This window comes from Emys orbicularis, chromosome 6 (assembly GCF_028017835.1).
Source record: "Emys orbicularis isolate rEmyOrb1 chromosome 6, rEmyOrb1.hap1, whole genome shotgun sequence".
Lineage (NCBI taxonomy): Eukaryota > Metazoa > Chordata > Testudines > Emydidae > Emys > Emys orbicularis.
The window spans coordinates 26,585,542-26,598,464 of record NC_088688.1 but is presented as its reverse complement, the minus strand read 5'-3'; the positions used below and the strand labels follow the sequence as shown (position 1 = coordinate 26,598,464).

Sequence of the window (12,923 nt, the reverse complement as noted above, 5' to 3'; positions counted from 1 at the left end):
ATCAGACTGTTAAACAATGAAAAAAATGGGGAGTCCTTGTGGCACCTTAGAGACTAACAAATGTATTTGGGCATAAGCTTTCGTGGGCTAGAACCCACTTCATCAGATGTATGAAGTGAAAAATACAGGAGCAGGTATAAATACATGAAAGGATGGGGGTTGCTTTACCAAGTGTGAGGTCAGTCTAACAAGATAAATCAATTAACAGCAGGATATCAATAGAGTACCAATTGAAATTTATTAAATATTTTTGGATTTTTTCTACATCTTCAAATATATTGATTTAAATTACAACACAGAATACAAAGTGTACAGTGCTCACTTTATATTGTTACACCTCTACCTCGATAGAACGCTGTCCTCGGGAGCCAAAAAATCTTACTGTGTTATAGGTGAAACCGCGTTATATCGAACTTGCTTTGATCTGCCGGAGTGTGCAGCCCCGCCCCCCCCGGAGCACTGCTTTACCGCGTTATATCAGAATTCGTGTTATATCGGGTCGCGTTAGAGGTGTATTTTTATTACAAATATCTGCACTGTAAAAATGATAAACAAAAGAAATAGTATATTCACCTTATACAAGTACCGTAATGCAATCTCTTTAACATGAAAGTCAACTAGAAATGTAGATTTTTTTGTTATGTAACTGCACTCAAAAACAAAACAACGTAAAACTTTAGAGCCTAAAAGTCCGCCCAGTCCTACTTCTTATTCAGCCAATCACTAAGACAAACAAGTTTGTTTACATTTATGGGAGATAATGCTGAGTGCTTATTTACAACGTCACCTGAAAGTGAGAACAGATGTTCGCATGGGACTTTTGTAGCTGGCATTGCAAGGTATTTACGTGCCAGACATGATAAACATTCATACGCCCCTTCATGCTTCGGCCACCATTCCAGAAGACAAGCTTTCCCGCTTGTTTAAAAAAATGTGTTAAATAAAATTTTGACTGAACTCCTTGGGGGAGAATAGTATGTCTACTGCTCTGTTTTACCCAAATTCTGCCATGTATTTCATATTATAGCAGTCTCGGATGATGACCCAGCACATGTTGTTTGTTTTAAGAACACTTTCACGCAGATTTGACAAAATGCAAAGAAGGTACCAATGTAAAATTTCTAAAGTTCTCTACAGCACTCGATCCAAGGTTTAAGAATCTGAAGTGCCTTCCAAAATCTGAGAAGGACGAGTTGTGGAGCATACTTTCACAAGTCTTAAAAGAGCAACACTCTGATGCGGAAACTACAGAACCCAAACCACTAAAAAAGAAAATCAATGTTCTGCTGGTGGCATCTGACTCAGATGATGAAAGTGAACATGCATTGGTTTGCACTGCTTTGGATCGTTATCGAGCAGAACCCGTCATCAGCATGGATGCTTGTCCTCTGGAATAGTGGTTGATGATGAAAGGACGTATGAATATTTAGCACATCTGGCACGTAATTATCTTGCAACACTGGCTACAACAGTGCCATACAAACGCCTGTTCTCACTTTCAGGTGACATTGTAAACAAGAAGCGGGCAGCATTATCTCCTGCAAATGTAAACAAACTTGTTTGTCTGAGCAACAGGCTAAACAAGAAGTAGGCCTGAGTGGACTTGTAGGCTCTAAAGTTTTACATTGTTTTATTTTTGAATGCAGTTTTTTTCCGACCTGCCAGTCAAAAGTGATGCTTAAGATACAGGGGCTTGGGCAAAGGCTGCAGACCAGATGGCTTCCATTTTGGGAATTTTCCTTTCTTCCTTTGTGGTTCATAATGGAGCTGAGGTTGGTATTGAGCCGCACACGGCCTATGCTGGGATTGGGACTAAATCGTCTCTTTTACCCCGGTGTATAGATTCCCAGCGACCTGAGGGTAGCCATGGAATCCTTCAGGGTATGAAGGGAGGCGTTGGTCTTTTCAGCAAAGAGTTCGTACCCTCAAAGGGAAGATCTTCCACCACAGACTGCACCTCTTTCAGGAATCCTGACAAGTGGAGCCACAATGCCCGTTGCATCACCACCACCGTGGAGATTGACCCAGCTGCCATGTCGGCGGCATCAATGGCCGCCTGTAGTGATGTTTTTGCCACTAGTTGCTCTTCCTGAACGATGGCAGTTTATCAATAAAATCATTAAGTTTGTTGTAATTTGTGTAGTCGTATTTGGCAGTGAGCGCCTGATAGATGGCAATACGGAACTGTAAGGTGGCCAAGGAATATGCCTTCCTACGAAAGAGAACAAAGCACTTCCAATCCCTGTACTGGTGTTGTCGGCCATGGGAATTGACAGTGTCCATCATGATGGAACTGGATGGCAGGTGTGAAAAAAGGGACTCTGATTCCTTTGCAGGGACATAGTATTTTTTGCTTACAAGTTCAAGCTACTGATGCTGGGCTTTGGCACACTGTTTTAGCCTGGTCTAAAATGAATTAATTAATTATGAAGACAACCCTTCAGGACGATGAAGAATGGAAGATATCAAGGAGCTGATGGTGGGTGTCCTTGGCCTCTTCTAGTGGTATGTGGAAGGTGTCCGCCAGCCTCTTTACCAGCTCCTGGAAAAGACAGAAGTCGTCTGCCAGAGTATTTGGTATTTGGTGTTATGTCCTCCTCAGTACTGGCTTCCTGTTCCTCCATCTCCTGAGGCAGTTCTGAGGCCCTAGATACTGCTGCTGAGGTAGTGTGCCTGGAGAATTCTCAGGCGAGGCTTGAAGCTTGTGAGGCAGGCTTTCGGTGTGCTGCCCAAAGAGCCCATTATGGCCACTGTGGTGGCATAGGATCTGGTGCAGGTGCCCATGGGTGAGTGTACCAAGATGGTGGCGGTGGAGGAGACATCTGTGGGTACATTCTTGGACCAGAAGTTCAAGGTTGTGGGCAAAACTCACATCCGCCGGGAGATTGAGGTCAAAGAGCTACCTCCATGAAGACAATCTTCTGGCAAAGCTCTCTGTCCTTGTGGGATCTCGGCCGGAGCTGCTGGCAGAGGCTACACTTTTGTTGTATGTGGCCCTCACCGAGGCAGAGGATGCACTGAGAGTGCATCCGGGATCGCATCGTTGTAGGTGCGGCACTTCTTGAAGCCCAGGTATCTGGGCACACCCTGCTAAGGGGAAGGGTCCCCGATGGGAAAAAAGACTAAAAGAAGAAAAAAAAATTTAAAGGTAGAAAGAACAGAAAAATAACAATCAGAACTACAACTGGAACTATACTGGGGAATGCTGCAAATGCAAACAGGAGAACAATAGTCTTAACGGACTGCTAATGGTGCCATCTCTAGCTAGGGGTGGTTGACAAGGAACAGAGGAGGGTTAGCGCCTGTGTACTTGTGGCACAGCACGAGGAGAGACAGCACATGTGCGGGCCTAATGGACACTGCTACCGAAGTTTTCCAATCAGCAGCGCAGGGGCGCAGACACACCTATAGTGGAGCACCCATAAGGACACTACTCGAAGAAGAACCAGTGTTGACAGAGCCATGCCAGGGTGATCAATATAAGGCAGACCTAGCATTGCACTTTGGCCAGAAGAGACATGGGGGAAAAGTATACAGGAGACCCTCTGACAACGGCAGTAGAAAAGCATCTGCCAACGAACCAGGGCTGAGTCCTGCCCTGGAGCAGAATGGTTACATTTTGTGTTGTCCTTTGTTGCAAACAGAGCAACTTGGGAAGTTCCCCAGAGCTGGAAAATGGACCTTGCTATGTGTGGATGAAAGGACCACTTGTGGTGATAGATAAACAACATGCTCAGGTGATCTGCAACGTAATCTGAACCCCTGTAAAGTAATCAGAAATACAGAGTTGTCGATGCAGCAATCCCAGATTAGTATTGTTTCCCAGCAAAGTAGCATGGACCAGGTTTCCCCTGACTTGTTTATATAAAAACATGGTGGTCATATTGTCGGTCAGCACCAATATGCCTCTTCCCTTGATGCAAGGAAGGAACATCATGCAAGCTAATCAGATAGCCTACAACTCCTTCATATTTATGTGCAGTCTGAGATTTGGGGACACCAGAGACCCTGTGTCTTCAGGTGTCCCAGGTGAGCCTCCGAACCCAGGTCCAAGGCATCCGTGACTAAGGTCAGAGATTGTTGAGGTGGGCAAAAGGAAATCCCTTGCAGATATCGTTCGGGTCTATCCCCCAATCTAGTGAAGATAAAATGTTACTTGGTACGTACAGTAACATGTCTATCTGGTGCCTTTTTGGAGAATACAGCCTTGAACGAGACTGAGATGCAGTCTGGTGTACTGGACCACATAAGTGTATGCTGCTACATGCCCCAGAGGCTCTGCACTGTCTGAAACCTTGCTAGTGGTAGTAAGACCTGGCTACTGTCAAGTCCAGGATTGCTCCAATGTATTCCATTTTCTGTAATGGAGACAGGACTGACTTGTCTGAGTTGATCAGCAGGCTGAGTGCATTGAAGGTGGATTGGATTATGCTTATGCTGGACACTATCTGCAACCTGGATTGACCTCTTATCAGCTATTTGTACAAGTAAGGGAAAACATGGACCCCTGACATCTGGAGGAAAGCTGATACTACTGCCATACACTTTGTAAAAACATGGGGCAGTCGAGAGACCAAAGGGGAGCATTGTGCACTGATGATTCTGACAGTGAATCTCAGAAATTTTCTGCGGCACTGATGAATTGTCACATGAAAGTAGGCATCCTTTAAATCGAGAGGAGCATACCAGTCCCCCAGCTCTACAGAAGGGATTATGGAAGCTAAAGTGAACATCTGGAATTTTGATTTTTTTAAGAACTTGTTTAACTGCCTTAGATCTAAAATAGGCTGGCACCCCCTTTCGGCTTTGGGATCAGGAAGTATCGGGAGTAAAACCCCTTTTCTCTGAAAAAGGGAGGGACATCCTCTACAGCTCCTACAAGGAGCGACTGTATTTCTTGCAGTAACACTGTCTCGTGAGAGGGTGGTCCCTGCAGAGGGATGGGGAAGCAGGATGGAGGTAGAAATAAATTAGAGCATATATCCCACTCCCACTGTGCTTAGAACCCATCGATCTGTTGTGATGTGAGTCCAAGCATGACAGAGTAGGAAAGGTGTTTTTGAAAAACTGGAAAAGAAAAAAGATGGCACTTTTAGAACTGTTAGACTGCTCTCAACCTGTCCATCCAGGGATTTCAGGGCTGCTCTACAGTTTTTGAAGGGGGATAATTATACAGGTACTTGAACTCCTGTGAGAGGACATAGTACCTCCTGTCCACTCTTTTTGCAGTTGGAGGCAGGGAAGCTGGTCTCTGCCAGAGGATCTAAGATAGCCTCATTTATAGGGTGTGCTATTCTGGCTGGAGATGCAGATGTCAATATGTCCACCAGCTTGTGAGATTTTTTCCTCGGACCTCCTCCATTGGATGTCTAGGGCCATAGTCACCCCCCTGAACAATTTCTGATGGGTCTTAAAATCATCAGGAAGCAGAGAAATAGGCTCCGCCACAATTACCTTATCAGGAGATGAGGAAGAGGATGCCAATAGTACTGGGGGATGGTCCAGTTCCTGCTCCTTTTGCAGCTGGTCATGAGAGGGATCTCAAATTTGTTCCATGCCAGGCTTGCTACCAATGCTAGAGTGCTTGTGCTGCCTATGCTCTTGATGATCAGTAGATGGAGCTTGCTGAGGTGGCTGCAGGGATGTTCCTGAATGACACGGGGAGTCCCCTGGGCTCCAACCAGGCAATGCCCAAGGATTCCTTCTATAAGCTCCTTGCTGTAACTGAGGCTGAAACCAGGGCAGGCAGGTAACATACTACTGACTTTGGAACTGGCTAGGCTGGGACACATAGGATCCCACTTCAGAGTTTGATGAAGCAGCTGCCTCTTTTTGTGACCATGGTGGTGCCACACCCATTGGTACTGGTGAAGCAGGTTCAGACTCTGAAGAAAGGGGAGTCAGGGAGGTCATCTGTGGCTTTGCTCTTGACAGTACTGATTTAACCAGTATCCTGACGACTGAATCGATGGAACTGCCCAGTGCAGAGGTGAAGGCGCTTACGATGGTACCTTGGAAACCCATGACAGGTGAGTCTCTTGAATTGCAGGTAACAGCAGGACCAAGAGATTCAGCAACTCTCTTGCAACCTCAAATGTCTCAGGAGTAGAACACACTAGGAAGACACTCTGCGGTTCCATGCTGTGAGGAGATGCTGATGAAGGTGATTCAGTGACCAGTCTCGACATGCCTGTACTGGGCTCCAGAGTCAATGAACTCCCCTGTTAAGAGGTGTGCTCCAGGGAGTGCCTTCTCCTTGAATGCACCCATCTTTAGAAAGGCTTGACCTCTTTTGCCAGTCCCAGCACCCTATCCAATTTCCATGACTCTTCCTCAGTACTGGTGATGCCAATCTGCCTCTCAGCACCAGTAGTGCTGGAAGTGAGCTAGTGGTCAATGCCGAGTCGTTTGTACCTGGAGTGAGGTAGACAGCTCAGATGAAAGACATAGCACCTATTTGAGGAGCAGATACTTTACTCTTTTAGAATGGAGGCTTAAAGTCCTTACACTTGTTGCTCACAGCTGGGATAAGGGTCACTATTAGGCATTGCCTTATCACAAGAGTGCCAGGGCTTGAAACCTGGAGAGTGCAGCATATCTTTGGTACTGAGGCCAGTACCCAGACCGGGTGCCGGAACCACACAAAACAATAATTAAAAAAAAATTATTTACAAACTAACTATAGAAAGGCCACTATTCACAGGATTTGCCTAAACACTTGCAGAAGCAAAGAGAGGGAGCTCCAAAAACCATCACGGGTGGTAGGAAGGAACTGAGGAACGTCGGGGTGGCTCAACCATTTATGCCTGAGCATGGTGCGGGAAGCAGCAGAGGACACTCGTGTAGCCCTGATGGATACCGCTAAGGGAAAACTCTCTGACAACTGTGCCAGTGGAGTGCACAAACACCTAAAGTGTAATGGACATGTGCAATCTCGAAGAACATATTCATCTTCAATTACAATAAGTGTTCTATTTACTTTTTTAAGTGACTATAGAGAAAAAAAACACTATGAAATCTTTCAGTAGAAAGCAAGTAAATTGTACCAAACTGCTAAAAGAATCTTTCTGTAAACCACAGACAAGATATTCATCTATCTCTTTATAAGCCCATAATCTTTCTAACAAGCAGCACGTACAACTTGTAAGCTGCAGAAACTCTGTATGCCTTTAAAATCCATTCATTCTTCAACATTCCTCAATTTGTTTATACTTCATCTTACATTGCAATTTGAGAAAAACAAGAAAAAGAAAACACTAATGAAAAAGCTGAATTGTGCAAGCAACTGAAAGGCACTGAGAAAACAGATTACTTTTATTTTAAAACGGCGTTTTAGAGTAATTTCTCCCCCCCCCTTTTTTTAAAGATGAATGCTAATATGTTTAACTGTGTTTTTCTTAGATGTGCAGTGTTGAAGTTGGATTCTGGACAGATCAATTTCAGAGGCATTATTAGTGCTGGCCCATAGAAAATTATGTCATGAGATCAGCTTTTGTAAATCTTAATTCTTCATTTAGTAATTCCAGTGTTCCATTTTATCCATTGATTATACTCAAATTAAGAGAATATCAATCTTAAATTTTAAAGCTACAAATTAGGAAAAAGTAGAAGTACTAAATGTTTATGGATAAAAGTCATTTACTACAGTTTTTAAAAAGGACTATTTAGATACTCTTGGGTCTCAGCTCCCAAGAAGGAGACAGGCTGGAATCCTCTCCACACTTCTCAGATATTTGGCCCTTTGAGGCAACAGTAGTTCAACTCCTCCCAATTCCGAGAACTGTCAGTGGCCCAATACCCAGTCTAGAACATCCTGTTTCAGTGCCTAGATGAGTAAGAAGTAGATAGCTCCTCAAATTGCAAGCATTTAGGAATTTCCAATAATCCTAAAGAACTGTTATGCTAGGGCAAGACTGTCAGGAAAAAAGTCAGTCATTGAAAATGTTATTTCCCTTCCAAACTCAGAGAACTTGGGTGGGTGAGTAGAAATACAGTCAAATGACATTTTGAGAGAAACAGATTAACAGGTAAGAAACTACTTTTCTATAAAAGACCACCCAAGATTCCCACTCTTGTAGAACAAAAAGCTCAAGTGGAGTCTCTACAAATCTCTTCTGACTGCTATTGTAAAATGAGCTCTCTCCGCCTGCCAGTAGGAGATGCAGCCATCATGACCAGTTCCAGATTCTCACTCCTGTGGACTTCAAATTCAGTTTTACTGGAGTTTTAGTGTCATTTTCGTCATTTGCACTATGCCCCAGAGAGGCTACTCACAGCACCTGTCTCCCATGTTTTAACTTACAGAGCTGAATATGCCTTTGATTTGTCATGATGTTCTAGAGGGGGTACTGATGTACTGATATTTGAGGCTGTACTACTGGTGCCACAAAAAGACCAAATTTTTTTGAAAGCTAGGTTGAATTCTGGCCTGTCTCATAGCAGGTACGTGATACCAAAGTGTAGGAATCCCATCAATGTTTTCTTTAGAGAAATTCTTTAATACTAAAGTAAAACTGCAATGCGGTATAACTACTATAGATAAGATGTGAGTTAGAATAAAAAAGTTTTACCCCTCAAACCTCACTCTTCTTTCTTTCTTCCTTAATTCTCTCTGTTTTTGATTTCCAAGTCTTCCAACATAGAAATATTTGCTATAACAAATTCAGCCTCAGGCAGATTTCACTGCAGGATCAAGAAAGATCAGAAAATGGGATCTAACGAAGAAAATTCTTGTACAAATATCAGTCTCAATGTAAATGGACTCCTGCCAGAGTCTTGTTGGGCTGTGCCAGTGACTCTGGCACAGCTCAAGAAGATGGGTCAATGGGAGGTGCCTGTCATAGAAAGGGGAAATCAATGAATTGGCTTACTTGGCCCAGTGGGGCATATAATTGGCCACCTGATATTCTCTTATCAACCATCGTGGATGTTTCATATTTGGTGCGCAGACGTCCACAACTCTGTTCCACTCCGACTACTACAATCTACATTCTTGCCTGTGTACACCACTATGGCAATTTGTTTTATATGATATAGTCTTCACTTTTGTATTAGGAAATAGCTGGGTAGTTCAAGTCATACACATAAGCCTTCTTGTATTATAGGTGCATGTATTTTAGGACTGCATATTACTGCTGACAAAGGATATTCCTTGTCCAAGGGTTTCAGATAGGTGACTTACATTTTGACACAAGAATGCGAAGAGTTCTGCATTTACCCAGGCTATCCCATAGCACTGACTCCGCCAACTACTGGGGACAAATATGAGTTTTCCCCCAAAGAGAGCTGAATCTTTTAACATGAGAACTGGTGGATTCAACGGCACAGGCATGTGTGTCAGAATTTTTGGACTTATACATGGCTTCACAACTGAAGAGGGTACCCAGGAAGTCTCCAGGGGAACACATTTCATATAGGAGTGGCTATCAAAGTAGGGACCTTCCTTCTGCTTCAAGGACATCTCGTCCCAGGGATTAGTAGAATAAATAAAGGTGGCATTTTTTCAGAGAATTCTACACTGTCTTCATTCAGGGATCCCCTCGAAAATAAGATTTAAGGTTAATGAAGATTACATGTGTGTTAATGGGAATTATATGCACATAAAAATGAGACGTGCCATCTTAATTTTCATGTGTGAAATGCAAAAAAAAAAAGAGATCACTTGATTTAATTTACATTTTGAATTCTACTTTAGAAGAAAAATAAAATACATACAGCATCTGTGACTTCTATTTCATACACCTTCTGGAATATCTCCCGTTCAAAGAAAATAAGCTTCCCATTGCCACCTCCTTTCTTAATAGAGGTGCCCGTGACAATTAACTTATCATCTGGGCTGAAACAGCAATCTGTCCTGTAGATAAAATAAATCATCATCATAATGGGCACACTTGTAATATGTTTTGGGAACATCATTACAAATACAGTTAAACGAATCTTCAAGACAATCCCTTTTATCTGTTACAGTTAATACAAAAGGTTTTTAAAACCTATTGTCAATGGCTTAACTATGTCTGACAACTAAAATCATACGTACAAATAAAGCTGTGCACAAAATATCCAAATTTGGCAAAACTAACAAAAATACCTCTTTTTCAGAAGTCTGATCAAAATTTCAGCACAGGAAACCAAAAAAATCAGCAATTTCCAAATCAGCAAACAAATGAGTAGGTCATGAAATCTGTTTTCACCAATGAAATATCTGTCAAATTAATTTTAAGTTGCAATTATAAATCTGAGGAACTAGAACCCAGCTCTGTAGAGCATAGGGCACCTGATATTCCCACACTGCCACCAGGAGGCCATGCAGAGGCACAACCAGGGAACACTGTGGCAAGTAGGTGCCACAGGAAGTACCATCCAAGAGACCCAGAGTGATAGTTCCTTGTGGCCGTCTAATTGGCCAAGTGCCCCTACTTAACCCCAGGGGTTGCCCCAGGAAGTTGTATGGGCACCCACACAGACTTTGGCTTACTGCAGTGCCAGACTTTGCCTCGTCTCCTGATCTCCAGTCTCTGACTCCAGCTTGACTTCGACCCTGATTCCTGCCTCTCGATTCTAGCCTGGTACTCCCTCTGATGTCCAGTTGTCTACTTCAGTTTGACTGATTCTGCCTTTTGATTCTAACCTGGCACTATTTCTGATCTTCGATGTCCAACCCTGGCCTGACTGACCCTGACTCTTGTTTATGGGACTTTGGCTTGCAATTCCTCCAACCAGGACCGTCCCTAGCTATTTTGGTGCCCTATGCAGCCCCCCCATGGGGGGGGGGGCTGTGTGGGGCCCCACCCCAGGCCTCTGCGGTGGGGAGGGAGGCCTGGCCACTTCCTGTGGGAAGTGTAATGACCCGGCCCCAGCCTGCTCCTTTCCCCTGGCTCCCAGGCTTGAGGGGAGGGAACCGCCATGCAGCACTCGCCGGTGGCGTGGCTGGGAACCAGGGGAGCGGAGCAGGCTGGAGCCGGGTCGCTCTACTTACCGGTGAGGGCAGGCCTGACCACTTCTGGAGTCCTCAGGGGAAGGGGTGGAGTGGGGGCAGAGCAGGGGCGGGAAGAGAAGGAGCAGGGGTGGGGGCTTTGGGGAAGGGGTGGAGTTGGGGCGGAGCAGGGGTGGGAAGAGGCGGGGCTGGGGCAGAGCAGGGGCGGGGGCCATGGGGAAGAGGCGGAGCAGGGACTGGAGCAGCAGGCAGCTGCGTAGGGCACAATTTCCTGGTGCCCTACACAGCTGTGTACTTTGCACATGGGTAGGGACAGGCCTGCCTCCCACTCCTGTCTGGTGACTCCCATCCCTGAACACCTCCACTCAGTTAGAGCCCCTAGGCCAAAGGCTATACACCCTGGTCACTTACAGCAATTGTAAGTAGATGGTCAAAACTATTTTACAACATGCTCCTTCCTTTCTCTCAATGCTAGAAACACGGAAAGAGTTCCAAGTCTAAGACTGAATCTGTCTTTGACTTATTTCTGAGATATCATTTGAAAACTACCAATCTTCAGTGAGAGGTGTAACTGGCTGTGCCTAAAACAAGGTGTTCAGTACAAATCAAAATAATAAAATAAATACAATACCTGCCCAAGAGCTCGAACACAATAATTTCAACATATAGATGCTACATATAATGTCCAGTTACCTACTTTCCAACTCCGCTCTCCTGCATACTACAGCTGCTAATTATTAAATATTATTAATCATATTTATTATGGGTAGTGCTTTGGGACCAACCAAGAGTGGGGCCCCATTGTGCCTGGCACTGTACAAACACAGAGTAGCAGATGGTTCCTGGGTGCGGAAGGGGACAGCATACTCAAGCACAGTGAACTATGTGATGACAGCAATCATGCTAGCTGCACAATTATTGTCATTTTTCGGGGGTGGGCTTAGTTAGGAGGCAATAAACTACATGAAAAAAAAGCGAAGGGAAAGGGGACACTGAAGGGAAGGGAAGGTGACAGGGCAGGGGAGTGGAAAGTGAGAGGGGCAAGTGTAGAGTGAAGCAGAGGTGAAGTGACTGTGAGGGAGGTGGAGCAAGAGGGTTGGTGCAAACAGCCAATCTGCACAGGTCAGAGTTAAAACTGTAGAAACTTGTCTCAATATCCGAAGGTCCCTGCTTTGGCTTCTTTCTGCAGCTGCTCTACAACTGGAGTGTCTGGCTGGTTCCTCTGCAGTTTTTCCCCCAAGGTCAGATGGTGGGAGGTTGGGGAGAAGGCAGCACCACCTGGCTCCTAGTGCCTCCTGACTGCTTGAAGGTGGGGGGTCTCCCCCTGAACAGTTCAGGGTCCAGGGATGGCCCCAACTGGCCCCCATTTTTACCCTCACCTCCCACTACAGCTGTCCCTGCTTTGGCTGTTTCTGCAGCTGCTTCTACTGGCTGGAGTAAATAAAGTACTTACATTGGGAAGAAGCTGGACAGACCTTCAACTGAGTTAAGAGGTTTTTTAAATTGCCTGATATCCCATGTTTTTAATGTATCATCGCCTATGAAACAAACAACAAATAAATAACAAAAGTTAGCACATAAGAGTCAAGAATTACATATTTGTAGGAACTTAATTTTTGTCCAGGGACCCAAAAGCTAAATAAATCAATAAAACAAAAGCAGAAAAAAACCAGTATGTTTAAGAGGGCGGGAGTGCTACATGAAAAGAATGAGCTGTTTGTGCCTAAAGTGATGGCTTCAAGTTCAATAATGAGAAATACCACCTGTAGTGTTCCTTACTGTATGCTTCAATGAGACTGTCATGGACTTTTCCTCAGTGGCAAAGTCCTACCAACATCTACTTTATGACTTTTAGCTGTTTCTAGCAGAATGGAAACTCCTTAAACACTAATCCTTCCTGTGCTTGTGGGGTTTTGGGGCTGTAAGGGATTTTTTTCAGGGGGAGTGAGGAGTTGTCAATTTAATTTTCATTTACTTTTCACAAGCTAAA

At 44.4% G+C, this 12,923-nt stretch overlaps 1 protein-coding gene across 1 annotated transcript in view; it reads right to left on the bottom strand.

Annotated features, from left to right (window-relative positions):
• The window catches only part of WDR70 (WD repeat domain 70), a 263,694-nt gene that overhangs the window by 35,750 nt on the left and 215,021 nt on the right, over positions 1–12,923 (bottom strand). Inside the window, exons 12-13 of the mRNA XM_065406340.1 lie at positions 12,387–12,471; positions 9,715–9,853 (exon numbers count right to left, since the gene is read on the bottom strand). Of these exons, the coding sequence (XP_065262412.1) occupies positions 9,715–9,853; positions 12,387–12,471 (224 nt within the window). The remainder of the gene's footprint in view (positions 1–9,714; positions 9,854–12,386; positions 12,472–12,923) is intronic.